Below are 22,006 nucleotides of genomic sequence, written 5' to 3'. Positions count from 1 at the left end.
AACCTTTCCTACCAAATAATAAAACCAAGTGATCTAGGATGATTTCCTGATGGAAAAATTAAATTAAGCAGAAATGCCCATTCCAGAAAGACGATTCCAGAATACCTATCCTAAGGATAAGTGAATGTAGTGAGGAACAAGTCTAATAATATAATAATAGCCATTATGCTTCTTTACCTTACAAATATTGGTAACAGTCTCCCTTAAAAATGTGCCAGAAGTCTTATCATTAAGAATCAGCAGAATTTATTTATCAAACAATTTATTGGTTCATTTTCACTAAGACAAACATATCATCTATTACACAAGCGTGTGTGTGTGTGTGTGTGTGTGTGTGTGTGTGTGTGTGTCTTCCTCTGTGTGTGTCTGTGTGTCTTGGGTCTTTGTGTGATTTATAAGGGAGTTACATGTCCAGCCCCCATTTCTCTAAGGTATAGATAAGGCCTACCATATTCTCTGCTAATGCCACTACACAGTTTTCTGGGAATAATTAATTGCTTTCAATAGTTTATAGATTAAATAAAAATATTTTGTTCTTTCTGTTCCTCTTTTCCCCATTGGTTTAAGAGCTCAAACAATGTAGAACTCCAAAAGGAGAGAAATTTTTATAATGATAATGTAAAAGAAACTATATACATTTTTCCAAAATCATAATTATGATTTTGACTTATAGTTATAAAAATTTTCCTTGTCATGTGATCTGGGAAGTAAAATTAACAGTATCATGATATTGATAATGAGGATGGTGGCTAGTTTATGCTAATTTACTGTACTTGGCAATTTGGTATTTTTTGTTTTGTTTTTTGTTTTTCTGGACAGGGTTTCCCTGTGTAGTTTTGGTGCCTGTCCTGGATCTCACTGTGTAGACCAGGCTGGCCTTGAACTCACTCTGTCTTCTCAGCGCTGGGATTAAAGGCGTGCGCCACCACCGCCTGGTGGCAATTTGTACGAAGTCTTTTTTGTTTGTTTGGTTTTGGTTTTGAATAGTCTCACCCTGTAGCATAGTCTAGCTTCTAATTCTTGGCAGTCACGTCACACCTTCCAAGTGCAGAGATTACAGGTCTGAGACACCAAGGCCATAAAGTTCTTTCCAAGTATTTTCAGATGATTTTTTTTTCTCTTCAATTTTCTCCTTTCTTCTTGAGTTGTTGATTAATTTTTCTCTGCAATTTCTTCCTTCATTCTAGTGTTGTCGGTTATATCTCCTGCAAATTCCCTCTAAAGGATTGTTTCCTATTTTAACAAAACCCCAGACAAAAAGAAAACCTACCCTTTCCGGTTTAGGGAAACTTGAAACTTCTCTCCAGCCCTCCTTCAAATCGCGCAGCATTTCAGAACGCACTGAATTCCTGCAACCAACTAAGGTCAAAAAAAAAAAAATCACTCACTTCATTACAGGCGTCTTAAAATACACAAGGTTTTGATAACATGGGTTTTCAAAAAATTAAACCAGTGTCTGGATTCAACACAAAGCTGGCTTTCAGCTATGTTATTTGCATATATTTCTGAGCAGGAAGTACCACGCAAAACTTCTGGTGTCCACGGGAAAGCGTGCTTTATTCTAACCGAGTGCAATTCAGGGATCCCATCCTCCCCGCCCCTTATTTTACTTCTCCCTCGCCCCCTTCCAGGAGAGGGAATAGTCAAAAAGAATTGTTTTCAACAGATCTCGCGGTGCTGTTCGAGATCCTGTGTTTTAAAAAAACAATTTAGAAATGATGCAAATGAGCCCGAGCCTTCCGGGGTTTGGGGCTGGGACTGCAGTGCTGGCAGCTCATTGAAAGCAGCCACTGGTGGAGGCGGGGCTCCGGCCAGTTTCCCTTCCACCTTCCCCCACCCTCCTCTTCCAACCTCTGTTTGGCCCCTTGCTGTGTTCCAGTCGTTGCTGCAGCTGTTTCTCAGCCCTTTTCAAGACTCCAGCGACCGACCACAAGCTCTTGTTTCCAGGATGGTGATCCGTGTATACATTGCATCTTCTTCTGGCTCTACGGCGGTAAGGAGACTGGGAGCCCACCTTTGTTGTTTTCCAACACACTAGTCCTCCTCTGTCCCAGAACCGTTAAATTGTACAAGTTACACTGGAAGCTTCTCCTTAGAAGATGCAAGCATCGCCCACTACACCCCCCTTCTTCCCTTTCTTCCTTTGTTGCGTCGATTTCATTTTTATTCGTGGAGTTAGCTTTGTTTGCCTTGAGACATTAGTTCCGTATTTCCTTTAGGTAGATGAGAAGAGAGAACTGGTTTATGGATTTCAAGGTTAGGTGAAGTCAAGTAAAATAAAAAACAGTGGCTTTCAGGCTTCCAAGAGTGAGGCATTTAACAAATATGCTGTAAGTGCCGAGTTCAGGCAAGTACTGCATTTCTGTAAAGGATGGGGGTACTGATGGGAAGGGAGTGGAAGACTCCTGAGGTACTGAGATTATTGTGAAGCCACTGTAATGGAGTTATTTTGAGAGCGTGTAGGCAGGGCATACAACATTAAAAGAAAATAGGAGAAAGTCAGAACAATGACACAAATGGTTTTTGTTTCTTCTTCTTCTTCTTCTTCTTCTTCTTCTTCTTCTTCTTCTTCTTCTCCTCCTCCTCCTCCTCCTCCTCCTCCTCCTCCTCCTCCTCCTCCTCCTCCTCTTCTTTCTCTCTCTCTCCTCTTCTCTCTTCTCCTCCTTCCTTCTTTTGGTGTGTGTGTGTATGTTTTTATTTAATGTAGTGTGAGACATGCCCTCCCCCATATTGGTTCTTATTTTGACTTTTTCTTTTCCTTCAAAAGATTTTCCTTCTAAAATCTACTACTTTTAAGACTGGGGAAAGAACGTGACATCTGAGTTGCTGCCTCTTCATAGGATAGGATTTTCTTCCTTGACTCATTTGCCAGTTGTTAACTTAGAATAACAGTTTTTAGCATATCTAGGAGGATTGGGTAAACTGAGGTGAAAGCTGAATGAAAGAGCCTCTGTTCTTGCCCCCCTAGGAGGTAAAAAAAAAAAAAGGCCAGCAGTGGCAAGAGCAGATGTTTGGGCTCAGGAATTGGAATGTAGAAACCCCCTTCTCCAGCTTTACAGTGCTGGAGATCCTGGATTGCTGGGTTGTTGATATTTACATGGAAGAGGATCTGGACTAGAACTGAGGGCTACATGAGATCACCAGAGCCTCGAACCTTGAACTTTGTCTCGTGCCAATGTGCGTGGGTGTGGATAGACTGTATTTTAAAATATAAGAAAACTTACTCTAGGAGTTATTGGACATTTTGTTTGAAAAAATACAACTGTTTATTATTTCCTTGGGACCCCACTTTAGAAGCCTCTTGGCCTCCATACGTACCATTCTGATATTTCAAAGTAAAACATGGGTTACTGAATATTTATCTACTGCAATAACTGCATTTTCAAAACTCAGCTAATGCCGTCATCCTTATTTTGAACCTCTCAAGCATGCAGGTTTTTGTTTTGAGTTTGATGGCATGCAGTTTCAACACTGCTATTTGTTTTTTGCTTTCTTTTTCTTCCAGAAGTAAACTCAAAGAGAAACTGCTTTAAGAATTTCATCAAGTAATAGAGTTACACCCCCTCTTTCTTTGTTAAGACTTAAATTTCTAAGTGCCCTAGAAGGGATTAAGACTTTTATTAGATTATTTACATGACAGATACTTATGGTATTTGTGCTTAGTTTCTACTGTTTTTTGTGGATAAGGATAAGTAAGAATTTGTCCACTGTTTCACTAATTCCATTTATGTGAAAATGTCAAAATTTTCTACTTTGTAGTGCCAAAATAAATGATTGCTTCATTATAATCTTGCAATTTTTAAAATAATTCTAAAATGGTACAAAGAGAGTATCTTTAAGCAGAACTACTTTACATGAGTGGGGTGGTGGCTGTTTATTTGAGAAAGGAAATTTCAGTTTACCATATCAAAATTTTCCTTTAAGATAGCAAAAACATTGTCCTTTTAACAAATGATTGATAAATTTGGAGGCAAATGATCTGACGGAGTCTAAAAAATTTGAAAAGATACATTTCTGTAAGTTATGTGTCTGATGAGTATTTAAGTTTCTTGGCTTTGGATTGACAACATGTATTGAATGTTTTGCCTGCATATGTGTATACTATGTTCATGCCTGATGCTCATGGAGACCAGAAGAGGGTGTTGGATTCCATGGAATTGGAGTTACACATAATTTTTAGCCACCATGTGGGTGCTGGGAACTGAACCCAGGTCCTCTGCAAGAGCAACAAGTGCTTTTGGCCACTGAGCCAGCTCTCCAGCCTTGAACCTGTTTTCATGTTTTTCCTGAATATTATAAAAATCAGCAATATTATGTGGTTAATTGTTCTGCTAGTGATCTAGAACAACAATAATGAGCAATGTTATAGCACAAGACTTCATGTATTTCTCAGCATTATTGGAAAACCAAATTGTAAAATGTTTACTCATCTCTGCCCTAATACACAGGAGTAATACTTGCTTCTCAAGGTTAGAAATAAAATCAAATGTACTAGACTTTGCAGTGGATTCTTTTTTTTTTTTTTGTTTCTTTGTTTTTGGGTCAGAGTTTCTCTGTATACCCCAGCTGTCCTAGAATTCACTCTGTAGACCAGGCTGGCCTCGAACTCAGAGCTCCGCCTTCCTCTGCCTCCCAAGTGCTGAGATAAAAGATGTGTGCCACTACCACCTGGCTGCCGTGGATTCTTGATTGTAACTACAAAATGGATAGCTGACGGGAATGCTTAAGTTGTCTTAGGTACTACCTTACATTTTCTGGATGATAATTTCATCATTATGTTTCTTTCAGAGATGGAAATGCAGATACGGAGAGTTAAGCAACTTCTCCAGTGTCACACAGCTCCTAAGCCACAGAGTTTTAATGCAGTGAAAGCTGCTTATATTTAAACTCATGTGTAAAAAAAAAGTACATGCTGGCAATAATTCAGAGCAGTTAGTAGGCATGAAGACATACATTTGAACATGACCTTAGATGTTAGGAGAATGAGTAAGTCCTACCGGTTGAGAAGAACTGCCTGGGCATGCCCATATGTGGGAATAGCAAAATGGGGAGCCAGGCTAGAGGAGGGATGCTGTGTTTATAAGTGAATGGAAGTAAGTGGGGTATGTGGCTTATTCATTCAAGGCTAGGGAAGTAGAGAAGACACAGGTACATTTGGGAAAGCCTATCCTGATATTTTTTAGGTGACATTTCAGGCCTTCATTTTGTTTTTCTTGGTGGAACCATCTAGCAAGGATGTAGCTTCCAGTTGTCAACAGAAAGGGAATTCCACATGTTCATATTTTATTTCTTAACACTTCCTAATTGAGCTTAACATCTCTTCTTAATTTTTTTTTGAGACAGGGACTCATCACATAGTCCAGATAAGACTCGAACTCATGATCCTCCTACCTCAGCTGCCCAAGTGCCGGGACTACTGGAGGTTTGTGCCACCACATTTGGCTTTGTACTCCCTCATTTGTTTAGAATTGTGCCCATTATTGCCATGATGTCATGTAGTAGCATATGTATATATGTATACTACTTATATACTTCATATACTGTATGTATTATAGCAATTTAGTTTTCAATGCCTTGTAAATTTATATTTAGAAGAAAATGGTAGATTGAATCCTTTGTCAACATAACAATAAATTTCAGTTAAACTTTTAACAAAAAAACAACATTGACCTCTTGTTGAAATTGTTAGAATGATGATAGAAAGGTTTAGTTGGCTTAGGAGAATTTTCCACTTAACCCTTTCTCCAAGATCCTTACTTGAATTGCATTTTATGTCTTCTATGCATTCTGTGTGTGTTGGTGCAGACACTTGAAGGTTATAAACCATCTATAGGTGGTTTCTGAGGATTTCATTAGGGGATGGCATATGCAATGATTACTCTCTCTTTCTCTCTGTTTCTCGTATAGCTACTAAAATGAAGCAAATTTTATGGTGGTACTTACAATTAATAAAAGGAAGTGAATAAGATGAACACTCCTGATCACCAAATCACGACTCACTAGTCATTATTTTATTCATTTATAATAGGTATGTAGAGCAGCAAGCCACTGTTCTTTGTCATGTGGTTCTTAAGGAATTTTATCTTGCTGTTCTATCTTTGTAAGTATAAATTGAACATGGACTTGAAATATGCTTTGGTGCTGTCAAGCTCTGTCAGAGTGGTATTTATTTCAAGTTATTCATAATCTAATTAGAAGGTCAAAATCAGAAACCATCAAATGAATAGGAATACTTTTTGGAAACTCCAAGCAGTGAAGAATCGTGACTTTCAGGTGTCAAATGCAAAGGCTGAATGACGATCAGTACCCTCAATCTGGTACCTAGTACTTGAAAGCTGATATCCCTGTAACAGTAGTAAAGCTGTTGGAATCATTTGTCCCAGCTTAAAATGTAGCACAAATATTTTCTGTCCAAGTACTAATCAGGTCCCATTCTGCTTAGCTTCCGAGATCAGATGAGATTGGATGCGTTCAGGGTTGTATGGCCATAGACAGGAAACATAGCAATGGTGGTGGTCCTTGTGCATTTGAAAGGCTCACAGTTATTCTATGGCAGAATGTATTATGAAAGGTAAGTAAGAGTCATAATCTCATAGATGAAAAGGGTCACGTGAATTTATCTTTAGCATAAAGACTTGTTATTCTGTTGAGGAAGAATAATAACCTTAAGGTCAATCCTCCTTTTAGCATGGCCTATGTTAAAGTCTAGACACGGTCAGGCTGAGTGTTCTAATTCTTTGTGGCTAGTCTCAGATTTTTTTTTTTTTGGTTTTTCGAGACAGGGTTTCTCTGTGTAGCTTTGCGCCTTTCCTGGAACTCGCTTTGGAGACCAGGCTGGCCTCGAACTCACAGAGATCCGCCTGCCTCTGCCTCCTGAGTGCTGGGATTAAAGGCGTGCGCCACCACCGCCCGGCCTCAGGTGTCTTTTTCTAAAATATGTATTGCGCAATTTACTATGTATCTTTACAATACATATTTTTCAAGAAGTTCATATATGCCTGCAATGTATTTTGATCATATTAGTTTCCTCCCATTCCATCCCTTAGTTCCTTCTAGATCTCACTCCCAACCCCTCCCAACTTGTTCTCCTCTGTTATATATATATATGATATATATACATATATATGATATATATATATATATGATCTGTCAAGTACAGTTTGCGTTGCTTTTATATGAATGGGTGTGGGCCATCCATTGCAACATGGAAAACCTACTGGCGACCACACCTTTAAAGGAAATTGACTCCCCCTCTGCTGGCAGCCACCAACTGTCAGTAGCTCCTCGGTTAGGGGGAGGGGGCGCATGAGCTCTTCTCTCATCCGTGTTAGAATGTTGTTTGGCTTGATCTTGTGCAGGCAACCACAGCTGCTGACAACTATGTGTCTTTATAGACTATGTTTTGCTTTAACAAAATTGTCAAGGGTTAATGTCATACTGTGTTTTATTGGTAAAATTAAATAGCTTAGAGGGGATCTGTGAGTGACATTTGACAATCTGTTGGCCTTCAGTTCTACCTTGCTACTTACCTAGAGACCTTTTAAAATTACAACTTAAGCCGGGCGGTGGTGGCGCACGCCTTTAATCCCAGCACTCGGGAGGCAGAGCCAGGCGGATCTCTGTGAGTTCGAGGCCAGCCTGGGCTACCAAGTGAGCTCCAGGAAAGGCGCAAAGCTACGCAGAGAAACCCTGTCTCGAAAAACCAAAAAAAAAAAAAAAAAAAAAAAAATTACAACTTAATTGCTTCCTCCAATAGAGACCAAGACGAAAGAAGCATACTTTTAGACAAAAGGTCAGCTCTTTTATGACGACTGCTTTTGTTAGTATGGGAGACAAAGGTGACATTTAATACTTTGGCCAGCCCAGAAGAGGTTTAAACAAAGGAATTATTTCCTAGCCCAATGTATGGATGGATGTTTAAAGGGTCAGACTTAGAGAACATAATACAGATTGAAATAAATGTTTAAAAATACCACAGCAAATTCAGATTCTGTGTATTTAAAGTGTTCAGCACTGTTGGATTTTGTTGTCCTTGTACTACCTTTTTGTTAGCACGGCTGTTCAAGATTTGGCTGCAGTAATAGTAAAAACTGGCATGTGTTCTTTATGCATCGCACATACCAGGCACTGTGCCTAGGGCTTTCCATACATTATCACATTTAATTTAACTCTTAAAGTAACTGTAAAGTGCTATAATTAGACCCATTTATGTGTTTGAAAAGACTCTCACTAAGATTCAAAAGAAATATTAGTTATATATTGATCAAGACCAAAAAGCTAGAAATGGCAGAGCTGGGATTCGAATGAATACAGGATGTTGCCTTCAGAGCTCTCTGCATGGTTATCTACATATCCTCCATGTGTAGATATCACATAGACATTTTGATTTATGATTAGAAGTATAATGACCTTCGAGGCCAGCCTGGTCTACAGAGTGAAATCCAGGGCTACACAGGATAAATCCTGTCTCAACAAACAAACAAACCATTTAAGCAGAGAGTGTGGATATCTCAGTGGGTAAAGGTGGTAAAAGCGATAATGCAGTCTATGCCGACGACCTGAGTTTCGTTTGTAGAATTCCCTCCCACACAGGTGGAAGGAGAAAGCCGACTCCCGATAGTTGTCCTCCAAAACTCACTGTGAGGTGCCTGCATTTATACGTACATATCATCTACATGCACATGTGCACATACAATAAAAAATACTTAGAAGATCATCTTACTAGGTAAATGTGTTCTCACCTACGACCCGTCCTTGAGAATAACATGGGAAGGAGACAGGTGACTAAGAGGGAGGCCTGCAGTTGCATTTTCTTTTACAACTTAATATGCATGCATGCATGCATACACACAGGCCTTACCTGGGGTTTACTTTTCAGTAGTCTTTACCCCTTTTTGTAGGGGCTTGTGCTGCATATTGAACTTCTATGACTTTGATTCTCATTTTTAAAACTATCTTTTTTGCTTAGCATAGCTGTGCAAACTGGTAATCATAGCACTCTGGAAGTTTGAGGTACAAGTATAGTAAGTTTGAGGCCAGACTAGCCTCCATGGTCAGACACTGGCAAAAAAAAAAAAAAAAAAAAAAAAAAAAAAAAGAAAGAAATGGAAAAAGGATAAAAGAAAACAAACATACACCGGAACCAGCACAAAAACATATATTTTGTGTGGCTATACACACTAGCATGGTAAAAAAAGAAAGGTAGGTTTTTATGGGTCTGTGACCAAATTTGAAAGCAGTACTGCTATGATTTATCAACTCTGGCTTTGGATTCTCGTCTTTGAATTATATTCTTTGGTTTAGCTTTTCTGGAAATAAGAACCTATCACAGAGTTGGGTTGCAGCCAAACATTTATGCTTGGGAGATTTCCAACAGTGAGTCAAGACTAATTAAACGTCGCTTTTGAAGCGCCAGACAATATTCACCTCAGGTAACAACTACTACATGAGACGAGTTGGCCTGTTCATTTCACCATCACTTCTCACACAGTTGCTTCATCTCAAGTGTGACATATTTCTTACTGTTAAAATTGCAACAGTATGTATTTAATCGAGTTGTATGGTTTGGGAATCCATTGTATCCGGTATAACATTTGAAAGTTGATTTAGAAGGAAGACGTGGGTATATAGTTATTTATTGTTCAAAAGAATGATAAATTACCTTGCTTTAATTTCTAGTGCAATTAGTCAGCTTTAGTTGACAGTACTATGAAAAAAGAGTCATGGTCCAGCTCAGTGGTGGGATGATGTCCTGTGTGGGTGAAATATTGGTTTCGATCCCTAGCACTGTATTAAAAAAAGTCTAGAAACTGATTTTAAGAGCTGTCTTGCTGTCTTTCATGGACTTCTTAAATAAACCTGCCATAGCAGCAACAGCTTTATATGCAACTTGTCATTTAATTCTGTAACAACTAAGTGAAACCAGTATTAAAATCGCTCTCTCTTTTTTTTTTTTTTTTTTTGAGATAGGGTTTCATAATGTGGCCTACTGTGGGCCTATAATTTGACATTTTCTATCTTTAGCACCCTTATTGCAGAGATGACAGTCCTGTCCCACACCGGAGTCTAGTCTCCACCTTTTGATTTGAGGTCACTGTCTATCTCTAACTGTCCTGAAATTCACAATAAAACAGAGCTGGCCCTGAATTCGCAGAGATCCATCTGCCTCTATCTTTCACATGCTCGGATTAATGGAATGCACTGTGATGCCTGGCCCCCAACCTTAAGAAGCAAAATCAGGCTAAAACAGTTATCAAGGCCACAGAACTAGGAAACCACTTCCTAGATTAGTCTGATCTGAAGCCAGTGGATTTAATCTATATGCTAATCTACCTACATATTTGATATTTAATATTACTCACTATGTTTCTGAACTTATAAGTCACTACAATATTTCCTTTCTGCTAATGTTGGAAGAATCATAAAAATGTTTCATAACTAATTGGCTTACAATAGTATCAAGGACAAATAATTCTAAGGGTTTATTATGTCAAGTAGAGAACTAAGAATTCTTCAGAGCAGGAAAACAAAGTAATGATCTCTCAAGATTGATCTTCATTAGTTAGAATAAAAATACATTTTTAGGTCAATATAATAAAATCACGTTGTGTAAGCTATCCTAACAACAATAAGATAAAACAAATTGATTTTAGAATGGATTTTATATTATTATTTATTTGATGTCAGTAGGCCACTACACCTTTCTTTGACTGTTATCCTCATAGCCTGAATATGGGAATTGTAAAATGAAGGGTACCATGGAAGACAGCTTCTCTAAGTGTTATAAGGAATTCATTACTGAAAACTACTGAATCTGATCTCATCATTTCAGAAACTTATATATAACTGGCCTATTTGTGTTAACTAAAATTTTTGAATTTCCTGAAACAGGTAGTTGTAATGAAGCTTTCCTAGTGAGCGTCTACTGAAAAATGAAGAATAAAGAGATTCAAATGAAAATTTCTAAGCAATTATGAGGGAACCAAGTTTCTGGTGGCTGGGGAGGGGAGTTGCTGCCAGTGTGAGTTTATGGAATGATAAACACTTGCTAAGTTTTCAAGGGAGTAAGTAAACAGCGTGACAAGACCCAGGATAAGGCCAAACACTTTGGAATTTACGGGTCATTATTTTTTAAAAGGCTGTTGAAAGACATGTATGACAGGAATATGAAACAACTGTAATAAAATATCTAGTTATTATCTAGACAGATAAGGAATTTGATCTAATTCTGAAGTTGAAATTGAAGAATGGATTTTATGTAGTATTTTTTTTGTAAATACTGTTAATATTCATATTTTACTGTTTTATATTTTATTATACTGTTATATGATTGTGTTATATGGCAAGTTTATATTTATTGTTAGATAGTACATTATACTGTTCTATGTTTATATTATGTGGGGAGTTTAAGAGAAGATTGTGTATCACATTGAGAATTTAATGTGATGCTACCAAAAAAAACCATGAACACCAAACTTCACATGCCAAGGGATCCTAGCATTACCCCAACGCCAGAGACTCCGGGTGAAAGGTGTGCCCTGCCAGCCACATAGCATGCATCTACTTTAAAGTCAGTGTCTCTACAGTTAGTGAAAACCAGAAGTAACACAAGCTTGCCTAAATCATTGATGCCTAGATGTTCAAGGAGATTTACTACAAACCTATATATAATGCATTTTGAAAATCATTCATTTACAGAGATTGATGTTTCCCATGGTTGGGCATGATGCCTTAAGAGTTTTGCTTTAAGATTAATTAAAGCAAAATCGTTCATGACCATACTACTTACAGTATAGAGAAAACATCTAAAGAGCAACTATTGGCAAAAATGAGATACTATATCATGTAAAAGCACAACCTAAGAGATTCATGAGAAACAAGCAAAATTGGCCTCCTTGGATTCTTCAAACATGGATTGGTCTGAAAACAATTAGAAGTGATCTCTTAATATGTGAAGTAACTGGAACTGACCCACACTTGAGGAAAGGATCACCATTTTATTTATTTATTTCTTTTTATTTTATGTGTATGTGTGTGTTTTGCCTGCATGTATGTCTGTGTAGCACATGCATGCAGGGCCCACAGAGACCAGAAGAGGACATCGGATCCTCTGGAACTGGGGTTCCACATGGTTGTGAGTTGCTGGGTGCTAGAAACCAAAATGGGTCCTCTGTAAGAGCAAAAAGCACTTTGTTTTTCGAGACAGAGTTTCTCTGTATAGCTTTGGAGCTTGTCCTGTACTAGGAGTAAAGGCGTGCACTGCCGCCACCACCACCACCTGGCGGCTGCAAAAAGCACTCTTAACCACAGAGCCATCTCTCCATCAACAGGGACTACCATTTGATGTCACAAGATTTCTTCAAAATATTTGAAGTTGGAATGCTAGGGTTTTTGTTTTGTTTTGTTTTTTGTTCTATGACAGAGTCAACTGAAGGTACTCCCCCCCCCCCCCCCCCCCCCCCGCCTTTCTAGGTAACTGAGACTGATGGTGACCTTGAACCAATGATAAATGAAAGTGCTCAAATTACAGTATATGCACCACCATGGATGGCTTGTATGTGTGAGTCATTTTATGTGAAAGCATATGATAAAAAAGAAAAGACAGGTGGCGTGTTATATATGATAACTTAAATGTGTTTTTCTAAAAATTTCCTCAAGCTGTAGAAATTCCTTCTGTCATAACTGTTTCAAACCATACAAGGAAGATTCCTGTATCTAAGAGAACAGATTTTGAGGCTAGGTCAGTGTTTTTATTTCTTAGATTTTTTTCTATTGATGTCCTGTTGAGTGTTAGTAGTAGTTTGTAGGGTCCTACTTTAGAATTATTACAAAATGCAACAGAGGCATGAATAATAATTTATTTACTTTCCCTGCCTCTTACTACCCAGTATATAGTTAGAATGGAGTAGGATTCTAAATATTTGCTGATGCATCAGTAGATGGCATGTTGCAGTTCAAATGCAATAGGCTACCAGTTGGAAATTTGTGGTCAGTATTCAGAAATGCATGGTTAGAGTTGGGCAAAGATGGTGGCTAGAACGTTAAAAGCGTTGGAGTCATTCACATTTGAAACTATGGGAATGACGAAACTGAGAGGAAGGAATTACAAAATGAGATGAGGCTAGACCCTTGCTGAAAATTTACACATAGGAGGCGGTGAAGGGGACAGAAAAAAGAGGGATATTCATTAAGGAAGATGAGAGAGGTCTAGAATGGAAGCTAGGGTAGAGGCAACTGTTCAGGGAGCTTAAGCGTTGTTTGGTAGTGCCATACAAGAATTAGGAAAATTTAGAAAATGCCATTGAATTTGAAAGCAGGAAATTATTAGTGATCTTGGACATTGTAGTTTCAGTGCTACGCTGAAAACAATAACTTGCTTGGAAGGAATAGAGTACACAAAGAAGAAGAGATAGATAGTGTCTAGTTTTTCTGTAGTGTGGTAAAAGGAAAGGCTAGCCTAAGCTAGATAGTGAGTAACATATCAGCTGGGGCTGTACAATGGGACCCTTTCTCAAGTAATAACAACAATAATAAATAATTATCCTTACTGGTTTAAGTTTCCTATAAAGTATGTATTGACCATGAAGAGAGTTCTTTTATTTTTACTGGCCAGATTTAAATTGCTTTTGTAAGAGCATAAACAGGAAAGTCACAGCTCTTACATAAAGCATGAATGGCTGGACAATTGCCACTACCCTCACTTGCCAAACCAATTAAAAAAATTGGCTCTTTAGAAAATAATAGTTTGCTGGCAGTGCTTCCCTAGTATGTGTAAGGGCCTGGATTTGATCCCAAGCCCTGGAAATCAAAATAAATACATAAATACTTATGTATGCATGTGTTTTACACTTGAAATTATTTTGGGGAGATGGATTATTTTAGTCCTAAGAAAGTGCAACTAATGTAATGTTTCTTTCAGTTGAATTGTTTATACTTGGCCAGTTTTATTCCTAATGTTACTGGAGTCCACCGAAGCATGCAGGTTGAGAGATCAGTAAACAGATGTTTCTGTAGCCTTAAGATCTGTAGGCTGACTTGGACTCTTGTGAACAAAATTCAAAGAAGATAAAGAGATTAATGCCATTCTTTGGGAGTCCATATAAACAAAATTGTTGCAGTCTAGATTTGAACATTTATAGAACCTTGGCTCTCTACTTCTACATGGAACTAACTTGATAGCATGTGGATATCTGCGAAACCATATAAAAACTGAAAGACTTGAATAAAGAACCTTCTTAAAGAGTGGACATTTTGAATAGATTTAGCGAGGCCAGGTTTTGCCAATTCTCGGTCTATGATTTGTGCTGTGGATTTTTTTCCTTTCATGCTCTAATTCACACATTCATTAAGAAAGCATTTATGCCAGTCACTGGAGTATATTATGTACCTTAGTTCTCAAGGACAAGAAAGAACCTGGAACAAATGTCTCTCACACCTTTATATGGTTCAGAAGGAGAAACTATGGTGATGTCCTTGTAGAGAACTAAGTTATGTGGTCTGTAAATAAGGAGAATACATGAGATTTTCATTGGCTGACATACTTTTGGGCCATCTCTGCTGATATAAACTCTCACAGGACTCAGTGTCTTCAACAGATGTTCAGATACATTTTTGGTCTACTTTCCAGTCATATCTTCTTGAATAGTTATTCTAAAAATGGTAATAATTTAGTATTTCAGTTGAACTTTTCCCCTGTTTTCTTGCCATTTCCTTGGAAGGGTGTGGGAATTAGACCTTAAGTACAATATACTATTTCAGTTTTTTCTGGAGTTGGACATGCAGCAGAGGCATGGTTAAGGTCAGTTCTGATTAAGGTCAAATGCAGCTATGATAATAAGCTGAAAGATTTGCAGGTTTTCTGCCCCAACTATTTCTATCAGTTGTTTTGGAATTTCAGGGGAAATACTAAAGCATTCTTTTATTGTATGACAAATCCTATCTAGGCTTATCTAGAATCCCTTCACCTCAGGATCAGTCTGGCTGGGACATTTTGTATAAATAATTATGCCTTAGAAAAACTTGAGCTGCATCCATTAAGTACTTAAAAAAGCCTAGCTACCCTCACTTAGTCTCATCCTGCCCACTCTCCCTGGCTCTTTCCTTTGCTTTTCTAAAGCTTATAGCATTCCCAAGTCTTTGGCTGAGGTTTAGTTTAGGTTTTGCACACAGTTTGCTTTTGCTTCATTATTTATATCCCTGATAAATTAGATAAGGGTTGTATATCCTGTGCTAGAATTTCCTACATAGGGGCTATTCAGTATGTTGGCCTCTGGCCAACTATATGACAAAAAATGCTAAATGCTGAAGTAATTAGTATTTTTCTTAAGCTTCCACCAAATAATTGCATAAGTAGATAATTTCCCCTGTCCTCAACATATTTCTAGCTCAGCTCAATACAGTGATTCAACTCAGAAAAAATTAATGCATTCTCCCTGGGAGCTAATAAGCATCTGAATCCATTTATTCTGCTGGATAGGTTTTTTTCTCTTCGAACCATGGTTGCTCCTTTTCACATAGTATTTTTGAATGTAAGATTTTTTTTGGTAATTGTACTGCTCTTGGTAGACTAAAGCATTGTTATGTAGGTAGAAGCATCACCAATTGAAAGCAATTTGTCTTTTGTACTCATTCATTTGTTATTAAGACTCCTTGACCATATCACAGAATGTTTTGTGTCTACTGGATAAAAATCAGCTTTTATTTGCTTCTATTTTTATGACCATTGAATTGAAAGCAAAATATTAGAATCATCTGTATAGGTGAGGTCATAGAAGGTCATCCAACATCCACATACAGACTGCTTGGGAGCTGGCCCGGAAAGATTATAATCAATTTTCTCTTAGTAAACATCCACTCTTCTGTGGTAGTACACTGGGGTACTTACTACTCTGTGTTCCTTCTTTCTTTAGACTCTAGGGGTATGACATGGAAATCTGGGTGACCAGTCAACAATAGTGTACTCTTTCTTTTGCAGGAGAGAGATCAGATTCTTGAAATCAAATATACAGGAAGTAAAGAACTGCACTATATGTATGTATATATACACACACACATTCACCTGCTATTAGTTGAACATAGATTTCCCAAGTATCCACTAAACTAACACGCAAAGCCTTTTAAAAAAAGTTTTTGGAAAGAGCCTGTAACTTGTATTTTGAGAAAGTTAAAAACAACTCTCACAATTTTTTTGTTTCTTCCTTCTGTTCTTCTTTTTCCAGGAAGCATTCTGTGTATTGCCCATGCCTGTCAATTGGTACATTATAATATCATAGCATAAAATGATATTACCACTACCACGTGATGCTTATTTTATGAGGCTTGCAACTTACTAGATTTAAATAAACTTCAAGATAGATATTTTAAACATTTTACATTTGTAGGTCCCTAAGGCTCAAGTATTGGGCATAGTTGAATGGCATACTAATGAAGAAAATTACAGGGCAAGACTAATTCAAAACCCAGTGCAATGCCTTTCAAAGGTTCAATTGTTAGAAAAAGAACTGTTGCAAATTTTTGAACTAAACTGCTTCTGTTGTAGAGAAAAATACCTGCCTTAGGACTCTGAACTCCAGGTGGTGACTTTTTAGGTAGTTAAATGATAATTCCTTCGCAGTCTTGGAACCTATATTGGTTCCTACTCAACTAGGGAGCCCTCAATTGACACTGGGAAAGAAAGAAGCTTAGAGAAGTGCTTTAGCCCCTGGAATGCCCATGCCTTGTGAAAATCAGAGACCTTAACCTTGCATCCTGGGGAATGCTAGAATTTTTTTTAAATGAATAATAGTAACTACTTAGAATTTTGTTGAAAGAAGGAAACTTTCCACCAGCACCCCCAATAATTTGGTTAAAATTGTTAGCTGAAGAAAATGTCTTTCCTCTTTCTATATATAAATTACAATTTTGCCTGTGTTTTTAGACATTCTAGATATGGTTCACAAGAATTTCAGTTGTTTTGTTTGCAAACACTAATATTAGCATAGAAGAGAAGCCTGCCATTCGTTTTCCAATGTAAGTGAGTTAGTCTCTTGAGGAAAGAAATAATCTCAACCAACTTCCTTCCCTCCCTCCCTTCCTCCCTCCCTCCCTCCCTCCCTCCCTCCCTCCCTCTCTTTCTATCTTCCCCTTCTTCCTTCATTTCCTGCCCTATTCACTATTCTGACTCTTGCTCTGTTTTTGCCCCTGTGGTCTTGAAACAACGCACAGTATAAGTGGCCCCAGTGGCGATCCTAGGGACAGGGGCGGAGGAGGAGCACTGAAGGAAGTTTGAAGCCAGCCTAGTTTACATAGTGCTGAGGACTCCACAGTCTCTTCTTCTCTGCACATTGATTTATGGTGTGTCTCTCTATTGATTGCCATGCACTGGAAGAAGAAGTTTCTCCGGTGAGGGCTGAGAGGTATACTAATTTATGGGTAGAAGGATAAGAATTAGGTGGCAGTATACGGCTATGGACATTCTCAGAATACTGGTGTTACAGAGCATGGCTTTGTAAACTTTTCCAGTTACTATCCTTTCCTTCCTGAGTAATTTGAATGTGACCCCAGGTATAGAAATCAAGCATTGAGGCTAAGGGCAGTACTCATTACACCTCAGTAGAATTGTTTCCTGTCTTAAAAGGTCAAATATTTCCCGATAACAAATCATAAATGTGTCATAGAACAATTTTTGGTATATATGCATAATGTTACCATTCATTAAAGATGAAAACAACTTTGCATAGAAGGAAAGAAGATGTGCTTGTTTAGTTTGACATAAGGAATTAAATAGTGGTTAAATATTTGATGCTGCAGAATGCAGAGCATCTCCCATGTTCTCAGATCAGTTTGGTTTTTATTAATTAATTCTGAATATGCAACTTCACCCAAATGTGTTATACACAATGGCAGAAATATGTTCAGGGCCACTTCAGAAATGGTTTGAAATTCTGGCTTAATCCCAAGCCAACATTTATTTAACAGTTTGTTCTTGAAGCTCAGGTTATCATCTCAAAAAGCATTTTTTTTTTTTTGTTTTTCGAGACAGGGTTTCTCTGTGTAGCTTTGCGCCTCAAAAAGCATTCTTAAAAATAAAATATTCTAGTATAATCCAATCCAATGCCACACTAACTTGATACTTATGCTATAGAATGACAGTATGAAAATAGTACCTTTCTTTTCTATGATTAAGCCATTGTGTTTCTGTAAGTTTTGTACACTAAACCATTGAAATTTGTAATGTGCAGTCGTCTCAAATCTGGGCCAAGGTATTTTGTGTGAGGACATGAGTCCGAAGGGCCACAGCTACAGCTAAGTTGTACGTTGCAGCACAGATGAATGGTGACAGAACATCAATCCTTCCATTCATTCGGCATTGGATTCCATGCTAAATTTTGATTCTTGTGTGTTTAGAAGCCGTTTACTGTTGATAAACTTTTCATATCCAGTACATTCAGTCCAACATGGGGTCATTACCCACAGTTTAAGAAGCTGGGTACTAGAAAAATACTCCACCACTGAACTATGTTCCCAACCCATGGCTTCTTTAACAGTTAGTCAAGAAGACAAGTTGAGACATAGATCACGTACTTACCCCTCAACCGCATAGTTGGAGACAAGGCTGAGGATGACTCATGAATAGATATTAATTAAATGGCACTATTTCTAGTCGCAGTTAAATTGAGAGTAAGAAAATTGGTATTTGCTAATTTCATTTTATATGAAAAGTTTACTTTGAGTCTAATTTATGATTCCATTATGTTTTCTCCAAATGGCATTTTTAACATAGTATAATAAATGACTCATGAATCATCCTTTGTTCAGATGTTTTAGGAAATCAACAGTCGATTTCCTTCCTTGTCTTCAACTCTGGAATTGGGAACACTTTTAACATTGAAGAGAAATTGTGAAGGGGTATTACAGTTTCTTCTGGGTTATTCCTGATTTAAATGTGACTCAAGTGCCAGGCACGACAGTCCATGTCTGTGATCCCCAAGTTTGGGCTAATGAAGCAGGAAGTTTGCTGCCAAATGTAAGGTCTGTTTGAGCTACAAATTGAAAAAAACTTTATCCCCAAAGGAGACAAAAACTGACTCCACTTCATCTTTTCTAAAGGAAATGGATCAAGTAATGGCCAGATGGATTATATAGAAAGTTTAGTAGCTCTAGCTCCCTTCCCAACCGTGTGTGCGTGCGTGCGTGCGTGCGTGCGTGCGTGCGTGTGTGTGTGTGTGTGTGTGTGTGTGTGTGTGTGCTGTGTGTGTGTGTGTGATGGTGTACATGTAGAGGTCAGAGGACAACTTGAAGGAGTCAGTTTTACCATGTGAATGAGCCCCAGGGATCAAACTGAGGCTGTCAGACCCAGCAGCATGCATCTTTCCACACTGAGTCTTTTCCCTGGCCCTGGAGTGTCTTTTTATTACTACTAAACCTTAATCAGAGGTTTAGACATTGACATTCAGCCCAAGTTTCCTTTGGATAGTCTTTGGAGAAACGAGTAAATTTGTAAAAATTAGCGTGACTTTTGCCCCTCTGATAGTTGATCTTTATAGCGATGTGTGGGATTATATTGATAATGGTAAAGGAAAGAAGGACAAGGCTCATGGATGTTAGCCTCCATTTGATAAGACTTATGCCGCTGAGAACCACAGACTGAATTGCCGCCGAGTTGATACTCTAGTGAAGTGTTTTCTCACTTGTTTCCCTGTGCAGTCCATTCTACCACAAAGTCATTTACTAACTAAAAGTACTTGAACAATCTCCAGAGAACTCCAGAGATAAGTATATTTTATACTCTGGTTTCATTTTGTCCAGTCTTTTCTATGTTACTCAGCTTTTCTGTTATGGCTCTTCCTCATGAATTTATAAAGTTTCTGATGTTAATCTCTGTTGTGTTTGCAGACCACCACACTGTGCTCAGTCATTGGCAAGTATATAATGAATATACGTTTTTGGAATTTGAATGCATGAATGAATGCATGCATGGACAACTGATTTATTCTAAACAGTGATTATAGGTGAAATGCATTTGATGTGCTAATTTGCTCAGCTTTCTATTACCTAGTAACATAAATACATTCAATTGAATAAATATGCTCATTCACATACTAAAAATCGCCTTAGGTGCTGTCATTGGAAACACTGCACGAAAGACACTGTTTGATCCAGACATCTGGGCCATATTACTTTTTGCATAACCAAGTTTTGTTCTTGCCTCTGTGTTTTTGCAAATGGATTTTCCTTCTCTTATGCCCCGATTCTTGTTCTTATCCGTTGTTATCCTCTCTTCACTAATAAAGTCTTTCTTAGTGCAACTCTATTTACCACTTTTTGTCTATATCCTTTTCCCTTTATTAGATTAGCCATTTTCTTTTTTTCTAGAATACAGGATGTATATATCAGCTATTAAATGAATATGCAGTGGACTCAGCAGTGGAGCACTATGCTAACCGTTGGACAGATCAAGGTCAGGTAAACTTCAGGAGGGAGTTGTTTCCCCAGCTGGTACTAGGACTAATCAGGAGGTGAGTTTTGAGAGTGCTCTTGGCCGCCCTAGCTCATCTTCATTGCTTGAGGACAACGCAGAGACAAAGAAGTCTTTCTCTAGGGTTTTGGTCAGTACCCACTTCTGCTCCCACTTGTTACTCAGGTCAGAGCTGGTGGTACCTCCCACCTCAGCCTGCCTGTTGACGTCCTCATTACCTTCCCACAGCAAAGGGCTGTGCTTAAGGTGATTATGGACCAATGTGCCATGGAGGCTGACAGGGAGGTCAGGGTCTCCTTGTTGGTGTCCCGGAGGACCATCTGGCTGTGGATCTCACCATTGCCTGGCTGGCTTTCTGAATCTTTGTAGCCTCCCCCAGACCTCGTTTCCTGGCTGTAGACTCCACGGCTCAGGCTGGTGGTAATTTGAGTGGTTTTTGTTTTTTTTTTGTTTTTTTTTTTTTTTTTCGAGACAGGGTTTCTCTGTGTAGCTTTGCGCCTTTCCTGGAGCTCACTTGGTAGCCCAGGCTGGCCTCGAACTCACAGAGATCCGCCTGCCTCTGCCTCCCGAGTGCTGGGATTAAAGGCGTGCGCCACCACGCCCGGCTTTGAGTGGTTTTTGTATAATGTTATCCAGGTGGTGGTGGTTTGCTTGCTCCCAGTTGGTGATGTTACCCTTGTACACCACCAGCAGTTTGCTTCGCCGTGGTTTCCATAGAAACTGAACCATGTTGATGTGCCGCACCTCCATAGCGGCTGAGGGATCTTCCATTTTCTGGTGGTGATAATCTCTTCTGAGGCCATGGCTCGATCCTTTGGACTTGCCTACTAATCACAACAGAAGGCTTTGGGAGAAGAAAAGCTGAGCCCAGAAAGGTGAGAGCTTGAGTCTCTGAGGAAAAGTGCAGAAGCACAAACCTCCTAGGAAACCGAGGTCTCAGGAGGAGGATAGACCAGACGTTTGAAGCGACTATGTTGGTGTTTCTGGTCTATGAATTTCAAAAGGGAGACTAATACTATTGTCAGTTAATCTCACGGCTAATAAGTAAACTATAAAAATGGGCTGTGTCATGTATCATCAGTCCCTAACATGGAAAAGATGTTCTCTAGTATTTGTTGATAAATTATTTAACTTTTATGATGATGTTGCTGCCTTCATATATTGAGGAATGTTGATGTAAATTTTGGTGGAAATCATTGTATTTGTTAAGTCTGATTCTAGAGGGAAAGAATCTTGTAGGTGAAATGGACCTTCGGCGCACTCCATTAAACATCGTATTTAAAGTGAACATCAAGTTTACAGCTGTGTTTTGTTTTGCTTTTGAGACAGGGTTTCATGTTGTAGTCTAGGCTGGCCTGGAACTCACTGTGTAGGCCAGGATGGCCTCTCACAAAAAGCTTGCTTTAGCCCACCAAGTGCTGGGACTCCAGGCATGAACCACCCCCTGACCTGGTGATTTGTAGCCATTTACTTTCTCTATTCATATTTGTAATAATTATTCAGAAAGGAAAATTTTCCCACTGTTAGATAACCCCAATTATGAGAAAGATT

General features: G+C 38.5%; 1 protein-coding gene across 1 annotated transcript in view; it reads left to right on the top strand.

The window, feature by feature from the left end:
* The first annotated feature begins 1,486 nt into the window (after positions 1–1,486).
* Sh3bgrl (SH3 domain binding glutamate rich protein like) overlaps positions 1,487–22,006 on the top strand; it is an 81,853-nt gene continuing 61,333 nt past the window's right edge. Inside the window, exon 1 of the mRNA XM_006992316.4 lies at positions 1,487–1,993. Coding sequence (XP_006992378.2) covers positions 1,487–1,993 — 507 coding nt within the window. The remainder of the gene's footprint in view (positions 1,994–22,006) is intronic.

The sequence above is a fragment of the Peromyscus maniculatus genome, chromosome X (genome assembly GCF_049852395.1).
Source record: "Peromyscus maniculatus bairdii isolate BWxNUB_F1_BW_parent chromosome X, HU_Pman_BW_mat_3.1, whole genome shotgun sequence".
Lineage (NCBI taxonomy): Eukaryota > Metazoa > Chordata > Mammalia > Rodentia > Cricetidae > Peromyscus > Peromyscus maniculatus.
The sequence above is the reverse complement of the archived record's forward strand: the minus strand, read 5'-3'. Positions and strand labels throughout refer to the sequence as shown.